The sequence below is a fragment of the Zalophus californianus genome, chromosome 5 (assembly GCF_009762305.2).
Source record: "Zalophus californianus isolate mZalCal1 chromosome 5, mZalCal1.pri.v2, whole genome shotgun sequence".
NCBI lineage: Eukaryota > Metazoa > Chordata > Mammalia > Carnivora > Otariidae > Zalophus > Zalophus californianus.
The window spans coordinates 89,498,411-89,522,384 of NC_045599.1; the positions used below are offsets into that span (position 1 = coordinate 89,498,411).

At 59.5% G+C, this 23,974-nt stretch overlaps 1 protein-coding gene across 1 annotated transcript in view; it reads right to left on the bottom strand.

Annotated features, from left to right (window-relative positions):
• Window positions 1-23,974, bottom strand: part of UNC5A (unc-5 netrin receptor A) — a 59,951-nt gene that overhangs the window by 3,492 nt on the left and 32,485 nt on the right. The window contains 8 exon segments of the mRNA XM_027606667.2: window positions 1,928-2,230; window positions 2,336-2,524; window positions 3,532-3,696; window positions 5,083-5,197; window positions 5,199-5,264; window positions 5,411-5,514; window positions 5,777-5,920; window positions 10,956-11,177. Coding sequence (XP_027462468.1) covers window positions 1,928-2,230; window positions 2,336-2,524; window positions 3,532-3,696; window positions 5,083-5,197; window positions 5,199-5,264; window positions 5,411-5,514; window positions 5,777-5,920; window positions 10,956-11,177 — 1,308 coding nt within the window.

Here is a 23,974-nt window from a genome sequence, read left to right on the forward strand (position 1 = left end):
CCTGCTCCACCTTGCTGCTCTTTTAGGACAGGGGCACCTACATCAGAGGGACCTCAGAGGCACGTGACTGGGGAGGGGAAGGAATTCGATGACTTTATCCCACCAAATCCAAAAGCTTACATTTATGCTCCAGAGTGAGCTCTGAGGTGGGCTGGTTGGAATATCACCACTGCCCTGAAACTGAAGGCCAGGAGAGGGAAGCCACTGATGGCATATTTACAGCTACCCTCCCTCCGTCAGCTCTGTGTCGCCTCCCGGTACTGGCTGCAGAGATCCGTGTGTGACAGCTCTCCGTGGCGGGGCTATACTTTCGGTGGGTGCTCAGGTCCAGTACTCAGCACAGTGAGGGAAAACCAGGGGCCCTGCTCTCCTGAGGCACTCAGCCCGATGGGCAGAGAGACAAGTGGTTGGTAGTAAAGGGTGCTGGGGGACAGCGGGGGCCCGAAAGGCTGATGGTCTCTGGGCACCCACTGTGCGCCTGCCCCTTCCTAAGAGCTCGACACGGACCATCTCACATCATCCAAGCAGCCCCGTGAGGGGGACATGAGGCACAGAGAGGGAGAGCAGCCAGGCCAAGACCTGAATGAGAAGTAGCAGATGAGTCAGTGAATGGGGGCAGAGGGACCCGTGTGTGCGAAGGGCAGCATGGTGTTTGGAGTGCCGAGAGTCCATCGTGACGGCCATGGGCAGGAAAAGAGTGCATGGGGGGTAAAGGCCACTGTAGCTGGCCGGCAAGGGACAGACAGGTCATTGTGGTCTTGTCACGTGGGCTGTGTGGGGGGCATTGGGGAGCCCAGAAAAGGGCTCAAGAAGGGGAGGGACATGATTAAGTCTGGCTTCACTGGGGAGTGGGTGATGCCTTGAACCAGATGAGAGGTAGGTATGGTGGCCTGAGCCAGAAAAGGCAGTGGGGCAGAGAAGAACCAGGAGCATTTGCGGAGGAAGAATGACAGGACTGGTGTGTGCCTGACGAAAGTTGTTGTGGAGGTGAGGGGGGCAACTGAAAAAGAGGAGGAGGCCAAGGTGACCTCCAGTTTCTGGCTTGAGCAACTTGACTCCGTTGTCCCTGAGGTGGGGAAAGCCAGGAAGCAGGAGGTTCTGGGGGAGGGTGGGAGACAGTGCTGTTTTAGGCACCAGGAATCTGAGGTGCTGTGAGACATCCAGATGGAGCTGCCCAGGAGGCAGCTGGGTGTATGATTCCGTCGCCCGGGAGAAATGTGGCTGGGGATGGAGGAGTGGGAGTGATCTGCACAGACATGGCGATTAAAGCCACGGAGTAGGCGAGATTGCTCTGCGAGAGGGTGCCAGGAGGGAGCGCTGAGGAACACCTACAGTTAGGGCACAGGCGCCAGAGCAGCTGGAGAGGGGTAAGAAACTCAGGGGCATGTGGGGTCATCGGAGCTGAGGGAATAGAGACTTTCAGGGTGGGGACGTCAGAGGCTGCCGTGCTTCCTCAAAAGTTGACTATGGAAAGGGTCTGTGGGTTCCCTATCACGGACCCTGTCAGAGGGTTTCCGTGAGGTGGTGGGTGGAGCGGCCCCCTGGCCAGGCATTTGTCCTCTGCCACCTCTCCACTAGTTTGCCGGCTCCTTGGGGCTGGTACCTGTCCTACCTCTGGGCCCAGGGCCCAACACAGAGTCCGGCACACACAGACTGGCTGACTGTGTAAATGAATGGACAGTAGTCCTGTGCCCTTAGGTAACAGAAGGGAGACACTCTGGCCATGGCCTCAGTGCTGGCCCCACTGCCAGCCAAGACTGGATTCTCTCCAAAACTCTCCCCTTTCCTTGCTGGTCTGGCTCAGCACTTGGGGTGAGTCTGAGCAGCCCAGGAAAAACATCAGAGCTGTCCCATCCTCCTCTAGGAGGGACACAAAGGCTAGTTCTGCCTCTTAGAGCTCCCCGGGGCACTCTGGGGTCCTTCCCACCTGTATTAGGGATCATCAGCCGGCCCCCGAGGAAGTTGAAGGTCCCATAGGTCATGTTGCTGGTGCCGCGGGGCAGGGAGCGGAAGTAGTTCTGGGTAGAGAGGCGGGAGACGAAGTCCTCGGCCTCAGAGGTGGGCGAGCTGTGGTGCAGCGTGTGGCGCCCACCACCCAGCGGGCTGAGCAGGTGCCCATTGGCGAGCTGGAACTTGGGGCTTGGCCCGTCCTGCCGGGGACACAGACTGCCCTGGCAGGTGGTGGTGGTGGTGCTGAGGTCTGGCTGGATGGTGAGCAGATGGGGATTGTCTGCAAGGGTAAAGACAGACTCAGGGGGTGGCACGGACGTGACCTGTTGGGCAGCTCTTGGTGTGGGGGCCCGGCAGGAATGCTGGGAGCAAGGGGGCACCCCACCTGCTTTGCTGGGTTTGATGCTGACGGGCTGGAAGCCTGAGGTGAGGATGGACGAGTCGGCCACGTCTGAGTCTAGCCCTTCCTTCTTGCGGCAATAAACGAGGATGAGGACGAGCAGCAGCAGGAGAAGGCACACAGCCACAGCAATGAGGCCCACGTAGAGGGCCACGTCCTCGGGCCCGGAAGCAGCTGCGGGAAAGAGCGCGGCCTTGGGAGGGGCAGGGTGCAGGAGGCCGGGAAGGAGAGGTCAGCGGTCTACACCCCAGGAGGATGAGGCGCTCACTCCTTGGGCATCAGCACTAGCGGGGCTGCGGATGCTGGTGGCAGGGAGCATGGAGTCAGCATGTGTGCATCTCAAACCTGCATCTGCCACCACCTTGCTGTGTCACTCTGGGCAAATCACATCTCTCACTGCTCATTCAGTCTGAGGTTGCTGCTACTGAAGGATGGAGGAGGAGGGAGACAGACGCTTCCCCAGACAGCCCTAGTGGGCTGCTAGGCTGAACCTACTCTTCTGGGGCCCAGGGCAGCTGGGGCTGGCGGAAGCTCCTGGGATCCCCAAAGTAGGGGCTCTACTTACTGGGGGGGTGTCCGCTAATCTGATTCATAGCCACGTCCCTGGGCCAGAAGGAGGGGTGCCAGGGCTTTTCTCCTTGTCTGCCTCCCCAGGCCTGAGGCCGGGCTGGGGAGGGGGTGATTGACTGCCTGGAGGAAGCTATATTGATTTAAGAAGGGCTCTGCATAATGGAAGAAATGTCCATCAGAAAGGAATTGACACAGATAATTAGGTTTTTAATTGAAAGAATGGGGGAGGGTGTGTTCTAGAGAAAAAAAATCCAACAGAGATCTTTAATTGTTAGTTATGGCCTTGTAATTAACAGGCCTCACAAGCCCGGTGTCCCCATAGGACTTGTGTGTGCACTTGGGGGACCGCGTGGAGGTGAAACTGCAAGAAAGGAGTGGAATCCAGGAACCTGGGGTACATGGGAGAGGTTCACATGTATGCATGTTTCAGGAGAGGTGGGGGAGGTATTGGGGTATACACGGGCACATGTGTGGGTATGTAAGGGATGGGGAGTTCCCGAGGGTCCTAAACTTTGGAGTGGGTACAGCCTGTGGCAGGGGACTGGTCCCTGGGGCTGGTCAGGGCCAATCCTGGCAAAATCAAGAGGACTCCTGGGGCAGAGCAGACTCACTGTGCACACAGAGGTCACTGGTACAGTTTCGGGTATCCAGGTCAGTGCCCTGGCACTCCTCGCCTCCATTGCGGGGTGCTGGGTCAGAACACTCACGACTCCGCCAGTGGGTGCAGTCGAGCCCACAGGCCGACCACTTGCTCCATGGGCTCCAGCTGCCATCCACTAGACGAGAGACAGACAGGAACAGAGAAGAGGTGGTGCGGTCAGCCCGGGCAGCAGCCTCGGCAGTTTGCCAGCACGGCCCTGCTGGGCATCCAGACCTAGGTGCAATGCTGTGGTAAGGAGCACACCCTCTGGTGTCCACTGGTCCGAATGACGCATGCTAATGACGGGAGGCACGATGATGCCGGGCCTGCTTTGCTCTATCCACACTACCGGGCTGTCCTGGCCCTGGGGCAGCAAGGGAACTTGGTTCCACGCTGACCCTGTGATTCAGGCATAGGTGGTTCTGCAGCCTCAGGCGGTGCCCTGCCCCTGCCCCACACTGTCTGTACCTGAGACTCTGTGACTCAGTACCTCTGCCAAGGCCTAGCCTGGACACAGACCAAGCCCTGTTTCCAATCACACTAAACCCCATCCCAGCCTTGGACTGAGCCTGGCCTTGCGTGGGGGCGGGTGGGATGGAGCCATGGGGGGCAGGCTGGTGGGCACAATGGAGCCAGGGCACGGAGATGGCGTGGTGAGGAGCGATGCGGGAGGCAGCGGCCGCTGGTACCTGGGCACAGGGTGGCGCAGGCTGTTTTCTGGACATTCTGCCCCTCACAGAAGGCACCCCCGTTGAGAGGCGCCGGGTTGGTGCAGCTCCGGCTCCGTTTCTGCCAGCCGCGCCCACAGCTGGCGCTGCAGACGGACCACTCGGTCCACGTCGACCACCCACCGTTCACTGGCCGGACAGAGAAGGACTGGGGTCAGGGAGCGGGGGCTTCCTCAGACACGCTGGCCCAGGGGCCAGGGCGGGAGGCAGAGGGGCTGTGAGCTGGAAAGGGGCGGGCTGTGGCTGTGCTGGTAGAGAAACCCTGGAGGGAGCCCCAGGGCCTGGCAGTACCCGCTCCACAGCCCCTTCTCCCAGCAGGCTCTGCAAGCGCTCCGGGCTCTCCCAGCAGGCTCTGCAAGCACTCCGGGCAGCCAGCCCTAGCTGCAGCTCCCGTGCTCCTCCGGCCCGGACCCCAGTCTTTCATGAGGGCAACTGCTGCACCCGCCCCCCTCTGCCTGCTCCTGGGGTGCCTGGAACACTCAACTTCCCACACCTGGGACACAGGAGCATGGGCTGTGATCTTCCACCTTCCCTAGACTCCCGTCCTGTGCCCTCATCTCCATCTGGACTATGTCCCTGGCCCATAGGTAACCCAAGGGCTAGTCTGCCACAGAGGACTGCCACCCTGTCCCACACCTCTGCCCAGACACACCCCTCAAGCCCTCTCCCTGGCCTTCCCAGCGAGGCCACAGCCTGGTCCACCGGGCCCTGGCTCCATGGGGAGCCACCCACACATCGTCGCCCCATCTCCCTGTGCCTGGGAGCCCCTCTGCCCCACCAGCACTGGGGCCCACCGTAGACGATGACAGCAGCTGAGGTGCTGCGGCGACGCGCTACGATGTTCTTGGCCACGCAGGTGTAGTTGGCCGTGTCGGCCAGGCGGGCCTGCCGCACCACCAGGCTGTGCTCCCCTTGTGATGTACACATTGGGGTCCAGGGACGGGTCCACCAGGTCCTCGTTCCGGAGCCACTCCACCTGGGGGAGGGAGCCATGCCACTGCACTGCCCGCCCGTGCTGGCCCTACCTGGAGCGAGAGTAGCCCCTGGGGGTGTCAGGGCAGGCAGGACCCGAGACCTGGGCACCCTACCCACCTGTGGAGCGGGCACCAGAGCCCCTCTCACCTCAGCCGGGGGGATGCCCTCTGGTGGGCGGCAGGGCAGCACGATGCCCTGCTCCAGCGACACCTCCTTGGCCAGCGGCTCCTGCTCGAAGTTCTTGCGCAAATCTGGGAGAAGGGCAAGAGTGTCCTCCAGCCTGAGTGTTTCTTGCCGGCTCAGCCTGGCTGGCCCTGGCCCCTGGTCCCGCAGGGGCCGTGGCACATGGCAGGAGAAAGTGCCAAGTGACTAGGGGGACATGGGGGTGGCTGGGCAGTGTGCAGAGGCATTTTCTCCACCCATCAAGGCAGGATCTGAGGTTTTTTGACCAGACCCTTACCCCTGGTGATACCCTCCGTCCACCCCTGACCAAGGGCCAAGCCCTGGACTCACAGGCAATGCGGATGTAGGCCTTCTGACTCTTGGTGGTGCCTGAGGAGCTCCACGCCACACACTGGCACCAGTACTCCTCCAGCCCGAACACCTTCTCCACCTGCTGCCTCGAGACGTTGATGCGGACCTCCATGGCGGGCAGCCCTGGGGGGCAGGAGGGGTGGGTAGCCAGGGTCCTGGTTGTGCCAAGTCTCACACGGTTGTTGCCGCCCAGATGTGAGGGAGTCCCTCCACCACCACGGCTACTCTCTGCTCAGAAGGAGAGTGGACCCCGGGGGCAACCCTCAGCCTGGAAGGAACTCTGGGGGAGCCCTGCTGCGGGGTACTCCATTTAGATCTCCTGAAGGCCAGGAGCCAGTCCTTAGCACTTCCATTCATTATACTTTGTTACCCAACGCCTGTCTCCCTGGAGCCACAGAAATGTCTCTAAATGGGCTTCCTGTTGTTTCAGAGACTACAGCAGAGAGGAGTTCTGGGCTACAGGGGCTGGTCTTCAAGGACCCAAGGCAGAAGGGGTGGGGCAGCTAGGAGAGCTCTGGGGACTTTGTGGTTAAAAAAAGGTGAGGAAGGATCTGGTTCGCCTCCCTGGGGGTTAGCAGGTAGATTCTGACATGTGATAATATAATAACAGCTATTAACAATATAATTACTGCGATTATGTAGTATGATAATAGACCCCTGGGGCTTAGCCAGGGTTTCCCACATGCTGGCTTATTTTCTTCAATCTACTCCCTTGGATGGTATTGTTCTCACTCTATGGATAAGGAAACAGAGGCTTAGAGAGACGGAGACTTGCTGTAGCTGCTTCAGGGTTGTCTGAATCCAGAGTGTGTTCAGGGTTCACCCTGCCCATTTCACCGGAGAAACGGTGGGGGGTTGGGGCATGGGGGGGCAGTCTGCAGAGGTGAAGCTGGCTGGTGATGGGTATCTGGGACCCTCTCTACCCTGACTGGGCTGGGCTGAAGGGACCCCTCTCAGGGACAGACTGAGCCCTCCTACCCTCTGCCATACCTGGACCCAGAAAATGGGGCGCCAAGATCCCCCTGGTGGAGGACCCAGAAGGGGAGATACCAGCCGTCTTCCGTTCCCCTGGCCCTTGGCCAAAACCAGTGTCCCCAGCAGTGAGAAAAGACTGTTTCCAATTTCTCCTTCTCCTGACCCCAATTTCCCTCGGGTCATCGGCTTATCAGAAAAAGGGAGTAAGGCCGGGCAACCAATGTGTTTCCATTGTTAACGGAGAAATTCAATTAGGGCTGCACTGCGGGAGGAACAGCGGCCCAGCTGAGCAGGCAGGCCAGGAGGCTGCTTTCCCTCTCAACTTCCGAAACGTGTCTTCCCCGACCCCCGCCCGGGCTCCTCCTCATGACTCTCTCCAGCTCCCACCCTGGGTGCCCAGATTTTTCTCCCTGGTCCCTGCCCCCGGTGAGGTCTCACAGGAGACTTGGCGGTGGGGGCGCGGTGTCCACCTCCGACCGAGGTCCTCATGGCTGAGCTCCCTCTGTTCTGGGCACTGCCTGCCGCCCCTTTTCGTGAGGGTGAAGAATGTGTGCATTCTCTGGGGGTAGGGTGAGGGTTGAGAACCGAGGGTCCCTCACAGGGTCTGTACACAGGAGAAGGGCCTGGGTTCCAGCTACCTGTCAAGCATATGGAGTCTCGGGGCAACTGAGAAGGAGCCTTGCATACACTTGGGGGTGGCGGAGGGCCCTCCTGCTCTAAGCCTCTGGGGTTAGTGGTAAAGAGACTTTCAGAACATTCTGAACTTAGTACTTTTCCGGAGTGGACAGGTCTATGGATGGATGGACGGTTGCATCCCCCGTGGTGGTGGTGGGAGCTCAGGCAACTCAGTCTGGGGAGAACAGCACTAAATTTAAGCACTCCTATTTCTTTCTCCCCATCTCCTCCCCTCTCTGTCCTGCCACTGCCACCCCCTCATCTCCTTCCGGCTGCCATGAATGAGGGCCAAGTTTGTCCATGATGTCCCAGATCCAGGCAGCGCCCTTGAGGCCCACATGCTCCAGGAGGGTGATGGACCCAGACGGAGACCCAGACCCTGCCCTGCTGGTCCTTGACATGAAGACGGTGCCTTCCTCCCTGCAGGTCACTGAGCAGATGCCAGGGGAGGAAGGAGGCAGGGTCCCTGCTGGCCCCGGAGTGTGTGGGGTGCAAGTGGGTGTGTAAATGCTGTGGGCACATGGGGAGGTGCCAGTGTGGGTGGGCCGAGTATTCTGGGGAGGTGGAGGGTTAGTGGGGTGGAGAGTGGGTACCTGAGGTCAAGGTGGGGCTTAGGTTCTCACTTTCTCACCAATCTGCTTCTAATAACCAGTTTGTTTAACACACAATAAATTACAATCCCAGGTGGGACTCCAAGGCTTGGTCTCACAAATTTTGGACTTTTATAGCATCAGCAGGTTTGGGTGTGAGGGTTTTCAGGCTTTGGTCCCTCCTCCTGGCCTTCTGGATGGGGAATGGGGACAAGTGAGGGGAAGCCAGGGATGCTGTCTCCGGGGGTGTCCACCCAGCCAGCCACACAGGAATGGGCGGGGCTGCAGGTCTGTGCTGGCCTAGGACTTCCCATACCTGCCTGACAACAGAATGTTTCTGCGTCAGGGTCTTCGGTCTGAGTTTCCACATGGCGCCACTGCCCACTGCAGTGCCATCTGTTCGTGAGCAAGGGAAGCCTATCTCTTCTCGAAGCACTCAATGGCTTTGGGTTGAGAGATCAACAAGATCAATACAAAGTCAGATGTGCTGGCCATGGGAGGCTTGAGTTTGTATGCTCGGGGCAGGAAAGGGCCGCAGTGATTATGGGAGGGATTTGTCCCCATGAGCTCTGCTCTCTGCCTGGTTTGAAGGGAGCAAGGCCAGAAGAGTCTGTTGGGGAGTGTGGGGTGGTGGCTCTCATGTATGGCTCAGCCAAGCCTTGGATTCCAGACCTCCTGATGGCAGTGTGGAGGGGAAGCCTGGAAGGAGGCGTGTGTGGGGAAGCCTGGAAAGGGAGGCTGGGAGCAGCGGGAGACTGGCCTAGAGCCTTCTAAGAAGTTCCAGACAGGCCCTCAATGATGCGGGAAGGCAGGTGTCTGACTAGAGCTTCCTTCTCCTCACCTGTCCTCTTCCTGGGGGCTCTGTCACAGCAGTGGGGGCTCTTGTCATGCCCCAAAGTGGTGCTGGGCCCTGGGTGTGGGCTGGGAAGTGAGGAAAGGCCTGGAACCGGGCTCACATGGGGTGTATAAGATCTCATGGCTTCCCCCACCAACCTGCAAGGGGACCCTCCTCACCCCTATTTTGCAGATGAGGAAACCGAGGCCCAGGGCAGGGGAGGCAGACACTCCCACCAGGCCCTCAAGTAGCAGGGGCAGAGAGGCTTCCGGTACCTCTGCTGGGGTCTGAAGGTGGGCTCTGAAGGTGGGGGATCATCTTGGGGGCTAACCTAGGCCTGGCACAGAGTGAACCTCTGAGCACTGCAAGAAAGAAGCTGCAGGGAGCAGCCGTGCGTAGGCCAGGGCACTGCAGGGCTCAGGGGCCTGGGCAGGGTCACGAACTGGGGAGCCTGGCGCTTGGCGGGAACGAGCCCAGCCCCTGCTGACTCTGCTAGGGGAGAGTCAGGTGTGACTTCCAGGGACCTGAATGTTTGGTTGGAACCCTTTTGGGGCCCTGGATGAGTCAGAGCCATCTGTAACACAACAGGCTGGTTCTGAAGATGAAGTCACCTGCTACCTCAACTCACGGCTACCTTTGCTCACGTTCCGGTTATTGTGAGAGCTTCCAAGTTCTCCCAGGCAGGGCCCCTTCCTCCAGTCCCCCTCTGCCCAGCACCAACTCTCCAAGGTTCTGGTGTGGTCGCAACCCTATGTCCCGCTGCCTGCCCCCCAGGGGCCCCTTCTGCCCATACCCGGGTCTCGGCAGGCTGGCCCGCCACTCCTGCATTTGCATCTTCTGGCCCTTCAGCCTGCGAAATGCTCGGTCCAGGAGGTTTTAAGACTCCCACTTGGAAATTACTCCTCCTCTGGAATCTTTCCTGGGCTACCCAGACCCTCCTGCCTGGCGGCTTGGGCCAGCCCTCTGGGTCTGAGGTCCCTCGCCTGCCTTGACAGCATGAATTTTCCTGGGCACGGCCAGCCTGTCCTCGTCGTACCACAGCTCAGGCCCCACACTGGTGGCCGTGCCCCCACGGGTGTGTGCTGTGTGTCTCGGGACTCAACCTGAGGGCTCCTCATGTGTGGGGGCATCACAGAGTGCCAAGGTGAAGGGAGAGGAAGTAAACTTAACTGGGTCCAGCTAGTGAGGAGGAAGAGAGGCCTGCTCTTGGGGAGTGCTGGGACCCAAGCAAGGGCTCTCTGCTCACATCCCCATTGCCCACCTGCTGCCTAAGGCCAGGGGAGGGGCAGAGAATGGGGCGTCCCACGGAAAGGGCACTTTCTGAGTCCGCCTGCTGTCCCTGGAACCCCTCCCTCCGCGTCTCAGCTCAGTCTCACTGCCTCCTTCTCCTCAGTGTCACTGGGTCTGCCCCTTCCATCAGTCCCCTCACCCCCATGGGCCCCAAGTGTCACCCATAGCTCTAGCCATGCCACTCGGCAGTTTGAAATCCCATGGGCCTGTGGCCGCGCTCCAGAGCCCGACGGGGGAGTCTTCCAGATGGCACCACCGTTGCCTGTGCACACCTTATACCCTCCCTTGCTGACCCTGACCAGCACGTTCGCCTCTGACTCCAAGCCTTTGCTCACGCCCAGCCCCTTTCCTGGAATGCCGGTCCCCTCTCCTCTCTCTGACCGGCTCTCATAACCCCTTCGTTTCCACGCCACCTCCCCTGAGGAGCCTCAGTCCTGCTTTCCTCCTGCTGCCATAGCCCGCAGGACTCACGGAGAGGCCACCGTGCTGCCCAGCTCTCTGCACTTGTAGGGGGCTTCCTTTTCCCTCACACCCCCACCAAGTGGTGAGGTCTGGTGAGGGTGGGGCCTCCTGGGGAAGGCCTCGGTGTATATACAGGGGGTCCCAGGTGTGGGAGTCCTGCCTCTTCTGGGGAGCTGGGCGGTGGGCACGGGGCTGGCGACATCCCGGCCTCCTGCTCCCATGTGTGCAGCCAGAGGTAACTGCAAGCCCCTCTCCGGGCCTCCGTTTTCCCTGGGGCCGACACTCGTTTCCCCTTCATCTGGCCCTGCCTGGCCGTCCAGCCTGGCCTCACCACTGCTGTCGTCCGTGCTGCGCTCTATCACGTGGTCCACCTGGCGTACCCACTCCCCGTTGCACTTGAAGAAGATCTGCGTGGCAGGCATGGCCTTGCACACCAGCAGCACCGGTTTGTTCTTGACGATGTACACATCCTCAGGCTCCACCAGGAAGTGGGGAAGCAGGTCTGGGTTGGTGCCAGGTACCGGGTTGGCCACCGTGGCGCTCTGCTGGGCACCTGCAGCGGGGGGGCAAAGCGGGAAGGTGAGCCGGGGCCTCGGCCAGGCTTTCAGGGCCCTTGGGGGCTACATGCTCATTCAGAGGCTGGGGTTGGGCTGTGGGAAAGCAGCCCAGCAAATCTAGGCCTGAGCCTCAGTGTCCCCTCTGTAAAATGGGGGGAGCCCACCCACCTCTGAAGACTATGGAGAGGTGAAATGAGACAAGGGTGGGAGTCCCAGCACTTCAGGGGTCCTCCACAGACAGCGGCAGTTAGGGCTCACTGTTACTCAGGTAGAAGTTCAGGGACCTGGGGAGGCAGCCCACTGCCCCAGGAGGTCCAGAGAATGCTGGAAGGAAGGAGAGGACCCCAGCAGGGCAGGTGGGCAGGGTCCCTTCCTCCCATGCCAGGCTGTCTCTGGGGCCATTCTGGGTTCATCTGCATTCCTGGCCCCCGGAAGTAGGAGGTGCTCAGAAAAATAGCATGCGGATGAAGGAGGTGAGGGGGCAGCTGCGAGGGGGAACAAGGGGGTGCTGGTGGCAGTGCTACGGGAGAGGCCCAGAGGAGGGGCGGGTGGGGGCCAGGAGACCATGTCTGGGAGCCTGAGGGATGTAGGCCAGGTCTTGCCCCTTCAAGGAGACCTGACTATGGGCTTCCTTCTAATTTTAACTGAAAACCACAACCATCCCACAAGTCATTTGTTGCTAATGACACAGGTAATTGGCTCTGAGGCTTTGGCAGAGGTAAGCCCCCACAGCAGTCTGACGGTCTGTTGCACCGGCAGGACCCCTGGGAGGGTGGAGAAGGGTGAGTTGGGAGGGAGTGGGAGGATGGAGGGGGCTACCCTCAGCCTCCGGCCAGTTGCCCACCAAACAGGCCCCCAACAGCCTGGCTTCCCTCAGGGCCACCATGATTTCCCCCACAACACACTCTTCCAATCAACAGTGGCCTCTGGGTGTAGAGAGGGAAGAACCTGGGCTTCAGAGACCAATGCTGCGCCTTGCTAGCGGTGACCTTGGGTGAATTAGCCATTCTGTCATCTGTCTGCCCCTCGGGAGAGTCTGGAGGGGCCTCACATGGTCGGCCTCTTGGGTTTTCTACCGTCTACCATTTTTGGGGGGCAGTCCAAAACCCACAGAGGGCTTCTAACCCAAGAAGGCCTGGCTCCCTCTCTGCACGGAGGGCATCCACACTGCCCTTTCTCTGCCGTTTGCACAGGGCCTCTCTTCCCAAGGTGGGAGTCTGCCCTCTCCACCCCAAGATTGCGATTTTGGGGAGGGGATCTGTGCCTGGTCCTGCAGGTGTCCTGGGAATGCCAGCTGAGACGCTGAAACCTGGTGTGACTTCAGGCACACAACCCCACCCCGAACCCATCTCCCCACCTGCCGGAGGGAGCACCCCACTCTTCGGGCCATTGTGAGGAAGAGATAAGGCACTGTGCGTGGTCAGCCCATGCCGGCTGCTGCCAGGGCCTAGTGGTTTTGCATTTCTGATGGCAAAAGGGTTCCTCTCCCTCAGCTCAGCAGCCTTCATAGCAATGTCTTCGTGGTTGAGGGCTGATGAGGAAGCTGAGGCACAGAGCCACCGATGCGTTGCCCTCAGGATGGGGGTGGGGAGTCATGCCCTTGTGTGGGAGGGAAAGGGGGAGGTGGAGGGCACTTCTGACTCAGCCAGACAGCATCTGCAGGAGGGCCATCACCCCCCCATACCTCCCACCATGGCCTCTCCCCGGCTTGTCTCTTCCTCTCGTGAACTCTCTTTGGAGGCGGCCCGTGCACTTTCCTTCAGCTCCAAGACAAAAGGCCAGCCTGCCCAGGAACCACACTTGCAGCTGGGACAACAAAGCTCCCTTTTCTCCATCCTGCCCCCCGGATACACCTCCGGGGCTCTGCCAGTGCCCCCTGGGGTCTGTTTGAGGCTGAGGAGGGTGGGGGTGCAGGCAGAGAGGAGGAGACACCTAGACATCTTAGAGATGGAAACCCAGCTCCCGGGGGAAGTCACGGCCCTCAGACCCCCTGGCTCAGACCCTGGACTCACAAAGTGTCAGGACGTTTGTGATTACACTTGCTCTTCACTGTCACTCAGCTAGGGCGGGGCTGGGGCAGGCTCAGCCCTCCTAAGATTTGGACCATGAACGGGAGCATGGGCTCCTGCGTGTGGGCCTGGAATGGGGAGCCGGCAGGCCCAGGGGCCTCTCTAGACACGCCATCTCCACAGACCCCAGAGCTGCCCAGAGGAGGGCCAAGCTTGACCACTGAGTGGGGCCTGGAGGGGGCTGGGGGGCAGGGGTCAGCGGCTCCAGCGGGGGATGGGACCCCTTAGTGGCAGGCTCCGGGCTTCCCTGTGCCTCACCTTGCGGAGGCTCGATGCAATGGACGGTGCCTGCCTGCTGGCTCGGGGCTGGGTGGGCAGGGGTCCCGGCCGGGGATGCGGACAGTGAGTGGCCCTCTAGCCTCCCTATTGATCGCGGCACTGAGCACTGCTCACATCAGCTGCCCGCTGAACCCAGCGCAATCCCTCATGTCTGCATTTAACTGCTAATGAAAAATAAATGTACTGTGACCAATAAGGGACATAGCTCACTTCTCCAGGGCCTCCGTCACGCCATGCTGGTGCGGCCTCCCCTCCTCACCCTGAGGGGAGGCATTTACCGGGTGGACCCAGGGGGCACCCTCCAGGCTGCAGCTATGCCCTCTACCAAGGACACTCTAAGGCCACGGGTAGGGGTAAATTCAGGCCCCGCTGGATGTCCTCTTGGAGCTACTGGAAGCTTCCTGGGTGGCCAGAGCTGGCTTCCCCTCCTCTGGCCCTGGAGCCCGCCTTGTGCTCCACCCTGTGGTCAGCACCTGTGATCTGCCTGACCCCTCACTGTCCCACTTAGGCCTCTTGTCTGAACTAAGGTGGAGCATGAGCCGCAGGTCTCTCCCCCTCCGTAGCACAGGCCGCTAGAGTGAGCATCTTTCTCTTTGACATGAATCCTGTACTTGTCTAAAAAAAAAGATAACACCAAGCAGTGCATGCTCAGGGCCCAATGATGGGTGATCCTTCCCACAAGGCACAAGCTCTCTAGTTTGCCACAGACCCCACCATTCCCTGTTGCCCTACCCCAGGCCTGCCTCTTCTACTTTCTACTGTGTGCCTGACTCCCATGGGTGTTTCAGGATGGGGCCAAGGGCTTTTGGCTGGCATCCCCGAGTCTTCTGTTCTGGCACAGACAGCTCTCTAGCCTTCCTGCGCAGAAACACCTACTGATCCCTCCCAGGCACCACCCCCACCACCTCTAGGTCTCTGCCCACGGTCTTGTGTCTCCAACACCCGCCCCCCGCCAGCACTTCTCTACCTTCTCCTCAGGGCCCAGCTCTACTGCCCCGTCCTCTGGAAAGAGCGGCCCCCCTCCTCACTCTCCCAGGAAACAGCACATATCGTTTTGCCCCCTCTGCACCCAGGGCCTGGCCTCACGGGTGCTGTAGCTCTTACACAGGAGAAACAAGTGGGCAGCTAAGGCCTCTGTCTTCAGCCAGCCTATCCCTCCCTGGTCGCTGCTGCTCAGCTCAAGGCTGCCTGGTGCCACCGTTAGCAACTGGGGCCTGGGAGTGGGCTGCCTGTTGCTGCTGCCCCTCGGGGCCGCCGAGGCAAGGCACCTGGAAGGACTGCTCTACCGGACGGACTCCCGGGGGCAGCAGAAGGCTGCCCGGCACAGGGTCCACCAACCACACTGCCTGGCTCTCCCACTTGCAGAGGACGTGTTCCAGCTGGAGATCGGTTAGAAAACCTCTTTCACTTACTGGCAGATCCCCAATGGGCTCTTGGTCACCTGCATGCAGCTCAGGCCCCGAAGCATGAACCCCACTTCCAGTAAGCCCTGGGGCTGGCCAGCTGGCTCCCAGCTGTCTCGGGAGGGCTGTCAGCTCCCGCTGACGTCCCTGCTCTGGATACCCTATTAAGGGTGGGAGCAACCTTCCAAGCAGTCGCCGTCTCCAGCATCTCCTGCACAATGAACAACGAGGGAGAAGGGCCTGGCAGACCACATAGGTTCATCTTTGTGCACGTGCAGGCAGGTGGGGGCTTGGCCAGAGCTGAGCCTGGGACAGACTCCCTCGCCTCCCACAGTGCTCCCATGACCTGAAATGTATTCATTCATTCAATCAACAAATACTTTTGGGGTACCAGACCTGTTCTGGGATACAGTGAGCAAGACAAACACAGTCCCTGCTCTCCAAGCTGGAGAAACAAAACAAAATCGAGAATTCCAGATGTTACTGAGGCTTAGGACTCAGATAAAAGGGGTGCTATTTCCGAAAGGGTGTGGCTGCAAGGGCTCTGGAGGGGAGAAGGGCTCGGGGCAGATCTCTCTGCAGAGGCAATGCCTGAGCAGAGCCCTGAATGCCAGAGCCAATGCAAGGGGGTGTCTGGGAAAGCGAGCAGCAGAGGTTACCCGGCGGAGAGCAGCCAGGCATGTGTGAGGCCCACGAGGAGGTCAGCATGGCCAAAGTGCAGGGGAGGCAGGGAGACTCATGGGAGACAGGGAGCAGGGGCCTGACCTGGGGTCAGGGGTCAGTAAGGAGTTGGGATTTTATTGCAATGGCAATGGGAGCCTCTGGAGAGCTGTGTGCAAGAAGGGAATGATGAGGTCTTCCTGCATGAACAGGTGGGGGGAGGCAGGAGGGGCAGTGGGGAGGTGGATGGGGGAGCATCCGATGGAGTGGACCCCATGGCAGACCTGCCCCATGAGGTCCATCTGGGAACTCTCACCCAGCCTTCAAGTTTCAGCAAATGTGCCACTTCCTCTGGGTTGCCTTCCTGGATCCACACTCTCTGTCACTTGCCCCAGTGCCCACCCCTGTCCCCAGAGCCTCCCTCCAGGGTACATTCAGAATAGTTTGCACACTGTTGTATTTGCTTGGGGCGGAAGCCCAGGATGCTGATGGAGTGTTTGTTGAGTGGCTGAATGACTACCCCTTCTTCTCCCCTGAATTTCAGCAGATCTGCCAAGGGTGGCCACTTCACTCTTATCCTGCATGGAGAGCCAGGGGTTGTGCAGAGAGGCCCGCAGGCTGAGCTGTAGGCAGGCAGCGGGCTCCTGCATGGCCACGCGCTGCTGCCCTGCTGCTCCACAAAGGCTGAGCCCCCCTTTCTCACTTGCAGCCTGGGATGATAAGACCTGCCCGTGTAACTCCGAGGCCCAGGGTGGGTGTGAAAGTGCTTTCAAGTGTTTTATTTTTAAAAGCACCATGAAAATATGAGGTGTGATTAATCAAGCTATTATTAATGAACTCGTATTTTCTGAGCAAAGACTGAGTCCCTGGGAGTGGGGTAGGAGGGGTGGGGGCAGGGTGTCATCTGGCCTCATTGCGTGGGGAGATGTGAGTGCTGCTTCCCCAGCACAGCACCTAGCAGTCCTGGTGGTCAGAGCCACAAGTCCCTGCTTTGCTCTTGAGAAATATTCTGGATTGGAAATGGGGTGGAGGAGGGAGCTGGGGCCCTGGTGGCTATCTCTTTCTCCAGCCTGAACTTTTCCTGCCCGTTCACTCAGCTTTGAGCCCCCTGACCCCTGGGCACGTATGTTCCCAGACTGCCTGCCCGGAGATTGGCATTTGGTAGGTCCCCATGGGGCCTGGGCGTCCCGGCTTCATAGGCCCGGGGGAGAGAGAAGAGAGTGCCTCAGGCTAATGCCCCATGCCCTTCACCTGGCAACGGAGGCCCTGTTGGTCCAGGGCCTGAGCTGCCTAGGCCTTGCCTCTAGGGCCTCCCTCCAAGTGTGCCCAGCGGGATGGCACCTTGACTCTGCAGTTCCTCAAGGCCTTGTGCACACTGCATGCCAGGCTCGGCCTTCCTCACCTTCTGGCTAAGAGTACCTGGTTTTCTGCTCAGGATGCTCTCCCCCCATCCCATTCAGGCCATATGCTCATTCAGTCCCGGTGGGCTGTGCCCATATCTGGCCCCAGAAGTGGGCATCCAACACTGACTGGTTCTCAGGTCACCCCACGTGAACAGATGGGACTCTGGGTTTTGGGTTGGGCTGCTGGGAAGAGAACGTTTCTCTCTTCTGAGCCAGTCCCAAAGGCCTGGTAGGTCCATCTGCCTGGGGGACTTCTACTCATCCTTTGAGGTCTGCTCAAATACTTCCTCCCCTGGAACGTTTCCCTGACCCCCAGCCAGAGTAGGCCACACCTCCTCTGTGCTCCCACAGCTCAGCCGAACTTGCCCAGTGCCTCAAACCTCATATTGTCACCATTCATGAGTCTGTCTCCCCACTGTTAGCACCTTGACGGCCAGGACTGAATGGTGGCATCCCTTTGCACGTCCCTGGAGCCTAACCGGGATGTGACGCATGGCGAGTGCCCAGGAGGTGGCTGCTGAATGCCTGGTGACCATCACCCCCTTGAATGAGCCCAGAGCCCAGAGAAGAGGGCTGGGAGTGGAGGACACATACTCAGATCTGACGGGAAGCCGGCTCTGCTGGCCCTCCCATCCATCAATCAAGCCTGCAAGCCAGCAAGCAATCAAAGAAATCAATGGGAAGGGAACTTGATTTCTGAAGCACCTGTGCCGGACCCCAGGAGGCAGAGCACGTGCACAGGGTCCAGCAGAGGCGGCTGGGACAGAAAGCCAGGGCCACAGTGGCGGGGTCGGGGGGGGGGGGCGCGGACATGCAGGGGAACGGCGAGTTCTGCTCTCCTGCCCATTTGCACCTTCACGGCCTGAGATTGCTTCATGAGTTATTGGTTTTTAAATGTGGGCAACTGCACGATGAGGGAGCTTCCCTGAGAGGCTCTGGTAAGCAGGAACGAAGCCGTGCTTGCTGTCAGAGAGGTGCAGACAGCGGCGGGACGTGGGGGCCATGGAGGCCATGGAGGAATGGTGGGCCAGAGGCCCCGGGACAACAGACCTGGGAGCTGCACCAAGAACCGCGAGGTTCCTGGCCGCGACCCGGACACACGCACCTGCCTGGAGGTGACTATGGGGTGCCACAGGGCCAGGGCAAGCTGGGGTAGGTGCCTCAGAGTTCTTCCAAATCCAACATGTAACAAATCTCTGTGCTGCCTGTCGGCTGTTTCTGGGGCTCATTTGGCTTTTGCAGGACCTCCCCACCCGCCCCCCGCTGCTGTTTCTTAAGCCTCCGTTTTCCCATCTGGGGCACATCATGCTGACCTTGCACCAGGCTGCCACCCTCCCTGGGGGCTGGAGGCGCCCACCAAGGCCTCTCTTCTTTCCCTGCTCTGCCCCTTGGCCCATCCCCCCGTCCCCTTCATTCTGGGGTCCCTGCTTGTCGCTCCCAATAGCAAGGACTTCCCGGAGGTGGGGGCGCAGGTCTGAGGCCAGGCTCTTTTGCCCCGGTGGGTGGTGGGTGTGTGGTCAGCGAGCGAGGGAGGATGCAGCTGCACGCTCTCGGGTCTAGGAGTGTGCGTGAGGTGGCAGTAACAGGGTGGGGGGCTGGTACCCTAGCCCACACTCACACACACGCACGCACACACGTTTCCACGGCAATGCCTGCGCGGAAGTGCCACAGAGGCAGCGGCCACCTCCCCAAGATCTCAGGAAAGTCACCCCCTTCCCCAGCGGGCTGCAGGGGCCTGGTCACAAGGACAGACACAGGCACCACGAGGAGGACACACGGACAGGCTGAGCCACAGAGGACAGAGCGGGCAGGGGTAGGGGACTCTCAACACCTGGGGCGGCCAGGCCGTACTGCCCGCGGCTGCTGCACACCAGGCGTGTCATCTGGGAGCTGTGCTCAGGGGCTTTGTGCAGGCCCCTCATTCTACAGACAGGGAATGCAAGCCCAGGACTTATGTAAAGTCATCCAGCCACAGAGGGCTGAGTGGGTTCCTGACACCTCTCAGCCCGGGCCAGGCACAGGGCAGGGGTTCTGGGCATTGACTGGACCAGTGTCCGGCCCTGACCACCCTACCATCCTCTGGTCACTCTGTGTACATGCTGACGCTCTCTGTTTCTCAAGCCCTCCAAGCTTATCTCACCCCAGGGCCTTTGCACTTGCTCTTTCTTCTGCCTGCAACACGCTGCCCCTTGCTCTTCCACGGCTGCCCCCTTGAATACCTCAGGCCTCAGCTGCACTGTTACCTCCTCCAAGCTACCGTGTCTGAAGCTGCCCCTTCTAGCCTCCCATCTCTTTCCCAGGCTATTTTCCTCATAGCACTCACCACTACCGGAAGTCATCTTGTTTGGAAACTTGTTTCCTTGTTACTGTCCGTGTCCCCTTCCCTGAAGTGTTTCATGACAGCAGGTTACTGCTGCAGTCCCAGAACCTGGCCCTGGGCCTGGCACATAGTAGGTGCTTGATAAACACGTGCTGAGTTCAGGAACACACAAACTTGGGTCTTCCAACTCAACCCAGTGCCCACACTCAGTGTCACACTGCTACCATCACTAAGGTCCCCAAACCCACCAGGGAAGGAGACTTAGAAGCTAGTGGGATGTCAAGGAAGGGAGTGCTGTGATGGGGGGACAGGTCCCAGGGGCCTCTTCCCAGTGCCCCTTCCTACCACAGGGCCTTGCTTTGGGCCAGAGAAATAGTTAATCAAGCTGAGGCCTAAATAAGCATTTGATTAACAAACGATAAAATAGCTATTGTGTCCCTGAATTAAGCTGTAATTGTGGCTGATAATTGGCTGGTTAGAATTTAATAAGCTGCAATTAAATAGAATGGAATCCAGGGTAATTATGTGGTCGCACAGCCCAGAGAGAACTAGGGAAGGAAGGCTTTCCCCTGCTATGGGATCTTCTGCTGGTGCGGTGTGTGTTGCTGTGGGCGTGTTTCCGGTTGGGGTGGTAGTGGCTGTGTGCGTGCGTGTGCGTGTGCACAGGTGTGTATGTGGCAAGCTTCCTCCTGCCTCACCTGGCAGGGGTGGGCAGTGGGCGCTGGCCCGGTCTCCTCACCACTGCTCTGCGGGAGGTCAGCCTGCAAGCTCAGAGCCCTGCCAGGGCCTATGGCAGCCCTGGCCCGAAAGGACCTAACAGGATCCCTGGCACCGTTTCCTATAGGGCAGGAGGCTGTGGGAGGGAGGCCAGGAGGGCTCTGGGCAGATGGGCGGGCGGGGTGGGGGGGTCTACCTGTCTTCCTAATGAGGAAGCTGGGGCTCAGAAAGGAGAGACTTGCTCAAGGTCACTCAGCGATCAGTGGCCAGGCTGGGTCACATTCTCACATTGCCCGTGGATCAAGGGTAACTCCGACTGGCCAGCAGGCCGAAGGATGCCGCCTGCCCTCCCCTCCCTACTGCCCCAGCCAGCTCCTGAGCCACCCCTGGCCAGGGAACCACCCAGACTAAGCTACAAGTGGTGCAATTGTTGCACACACGCACCCTTAATACAAGGTGTCCCCTCCCCCCACTCCCCTCTCCCTTGGCCAGCCTGCCCACCTGCCAGCCTGCCTGCCAGAGGCCCTGGCGGCTGCAGAGCTCTCGGGTGCCTCAGCCCCGCGTGCCCAGTCCCACCCCCAGGCCAGGTGAGGCCCCGGTGAGCCAGAAGGGATGATGAACAGCATCACCGCCGCGCCGTTTATGACCCCATCAGCATTTTTACGATGTTGCTGGCAATTCATTTAATTAAAGACCCTGTCCCAGATAGGGTGGCATTTCCTATCTCACTGGTTTAATGCCGGCCTGGCCAGAGTGGAGGCCGGTGGGGGGTGGGGTGGGCGGAGCAGCGGCACCGCTCCCTTGCCTGGCTTGGCTCTGCGTGCACCCGACAGGGCTGAAACCCTGGTTTCAGCCCCTGGACAGAGCCCAGCCACAAGAGGGCGGCCGCACAGGGACGTGTCCTTGGCCGGTGGGATGCTGCCCACAACCACGGCCAGCAAATGCCCACCCACATACACATGCACGTGCGCACACGCACTCACTCACACATATACGCAGTCTCAGCAGAACATGGATTTTTCTTATTTAACCCTCACGATAATTCTAGAAGGCAAAGAGCTATTTTGAATCCCAACTTCTAGGCAATAAAACCAAGGGACAGAGAGGTGAAGTAAGTAGTGAGTGATGGATTCCTACCAGATGTAACCAGATGGCTACAGTGCCCTAAGCTCTTAACCAGGACACGTGCTGGATGCAATGTGCTGGCCACTGGGCTAGGCACGGGCCTCAGCAGTGCCCAAGACAGACTCGAGTCCTTGCCCCATGGAGAGTCCAGTGGTCACAGTCCCACCCAGGAAGTCCTGGGCACATAGCATTCCAGAATCATACTCGCTATGCCTAGCGCTCTGGCATTCATGGGCACATACCCACCAAGCCTTGTGTACACACACACACACACACACACACACACACACACACACACACACACAAACACTGCCTACTGTCCTTTGGGCTAAATTTGGCTGGGGTCAATACCCTCACCATGATGGTAACCCTGTGACCACAGGTCATCAGTCATTCTGTGACCCCATTCTTGGCAGCTGAGCCCACCTGGACCTCTTTGCATATAGGGACCCACAGGAAAACCCAGTCCAGATCCAGCTCCTACCAGCAGCAGCTCCAGCAGTCCCCAAGCCTGCACCCCAGCTCCTCTTCCGTTCTCCACCATGCAGCTTGCCCTGCTGTGTTCTGCCCTCTCCTGAGGCCTCTGTGGCCCCCCAGCCAGGGTCCCCAGCCCCCCTCACTGCCGAGCTCTACTTTCCCTGCTTCTAGACACCTCCTGGAACCTCACACCAGGCACGTCCCAGGTTGGGCTCAGCGGTGGCTCCCCCTAACCTCCTGCACCCAGGGATCACTCTCAGTCAGAAGGGCTATACCCCCCAAGAAGCCTCAGGGGGAGTCTCAGAGCCACGAAGCCCTCTTGCTCCCTGACCACTATTCTAGTGCCCTGAGTGCCCCCAGCCTCCCTCCCACCCACTGCTTCCTCTCTCCTCTCTCGCTGTATGGCTACCCAACTCCTCAGCCCCCACCCCGCAGTGCCCAAAACGTGCCTTCCCACGACCATCTCCTGGCTTTGGTGCCCTCCTCAACTCTACCACCAAAGTGCTATTTCTAGAAAGAAAATCTTGCCCCACACCTCAAACCCCTGAAACGGTTCCCACCAGCCACCGGGGTAAAGGTCAGCTCCCTATAACCCCGCCCCACCCAATGCAGCAGCTTCATCCTGGCCACCAGCCCACACCCCACAGCCAGCTCAGTGCATCCACCGACCCCTCTCACTGCACACCTGCACCCTTCCCCTCACTCTAACCTTCCCCTGCAACTGCAGGCCACCCCACTCACTCCCAGTGCCCACCAGCCCTGTCAACTTCTAATTCAAGGTGTCACCTTCCCAGGATGCCTCCCCAGATCCTCTCTGTACAGGAGACGCACGGCTTGCCCTCTGGCTTCCTGACTGAGAGAGCATTACTGACTGACATAGGCTGGTGGGGCAATGGCTGCCTCTTCCACCAGACTGCGCACCCTTAAGTGCATGCAGCAGTTGTGAGCCACCTCCTCAGCGATGTCCATCTCAGGGACTGGCAAGCTGTGGGGGAGGCAGTAACTGTGGCTGAGTCGAAGCAACCCCCTTACTTACGGCAAGCTCTGAGCTGGGCACTGTGTCATTTGTAATCCTGCCAGCAACCGGCCCGGGGCACAAACTTGCTGGGAGCAGGGGCCAGAGACCTTGGCTGGGCATCAGAAGACTGGGTCTCCGGTCCTCACTCTGCCTCTACAAGGCCATGTGGCCTCGGGCAAGTCACTGCCCCCTCAGCCTCAGAAGGGTCATGGGTGGCAAACTCAGGTATCTTCAGGGGCTAGGCGGGGGCCAGGTGTGGAGAGTAAAGATGCCTGTCCGAGAGGTCAGCCCAGCCCCGCCAACTGCCAACTACACAGGCAGGCTGGCCAAGAGGCAGTGGATTTTTGTCTTTGAAGAGAAGCTGGAAATCCATTTTTATGTGAAATTTCCTGTTTTAAAATGTTGACAACTAATTTAAACATTTAAACACCTTGTGGGCCAAGCCAGTTGGCAGGCCAAAGCTAGCCTGGACAATGTCCAAGGTCTCCTCCAACTTTACAGATCTAAGAAACCGGGGTCCCAGTGGGGTAAGGGCCCCAGTCACTGCTCTGCCCTCCTGGTCTGCTCCTCCCTGACTCTTCCCACCTTGGCCAGCACCCCATCATCCTGTCTTCTCCCCAGGACTCCTCCTCATGGCCTCCTGAAGGAAGTTCCCTGGGGTCTGGGCAGAGACTGGAGGAGTCATCTGTCCACCACCCCAGGCAGCTGGGATTTAATTGTTGGCACAAGCCTCCACCCTCAACTGAGGCATGCAGGCACTGGCCCTCCCCTAGAGGCTGAGGGCTGGAGAAAGGGAGAGCCACCCCCTACCCCCCAACCCCGGGAAACAGTGGGGTCAGGAGAAGGGGCAGACGGTGGGTTAGGGGCTGCCCTGCCTTGCTTGCCTTGGGTCTGGTCCTCAGATCCTGACCCACGGAGAGCCAGAGAAGGCTGCTGAAGACAGAGACACAGGTGGAGAGGGGCGGGCATCCACAGAGGAAACACCCTACGATGACCCCACCTCCCCAACTCTGGGCGGTCAGAGCCCAGGCGTGGCTGTGAACTTCCAGCAGGGAAGAGGGTGTCTGGCTGTGCCCATCATACCCCTGACGAGACAGTAATGAGCCCTCACCCCATTTTAATTACCCGCTGTCCAAATAATTACCAGCTTGTTTATTTTACTTAATGGCAGCCGTACTTTTTTCTTCTAATATTGATTTCATGTTTTCCTGGTTTGTTCATTATCTTTCCTGCCCCTTTAATGGGCTCCAAGGTCTTGGGGGGGGGTTGCTGTGGGAACTAGAGGAAGGTAGGGGAGAGGGTGTGAGGGAACATGGAGGAAG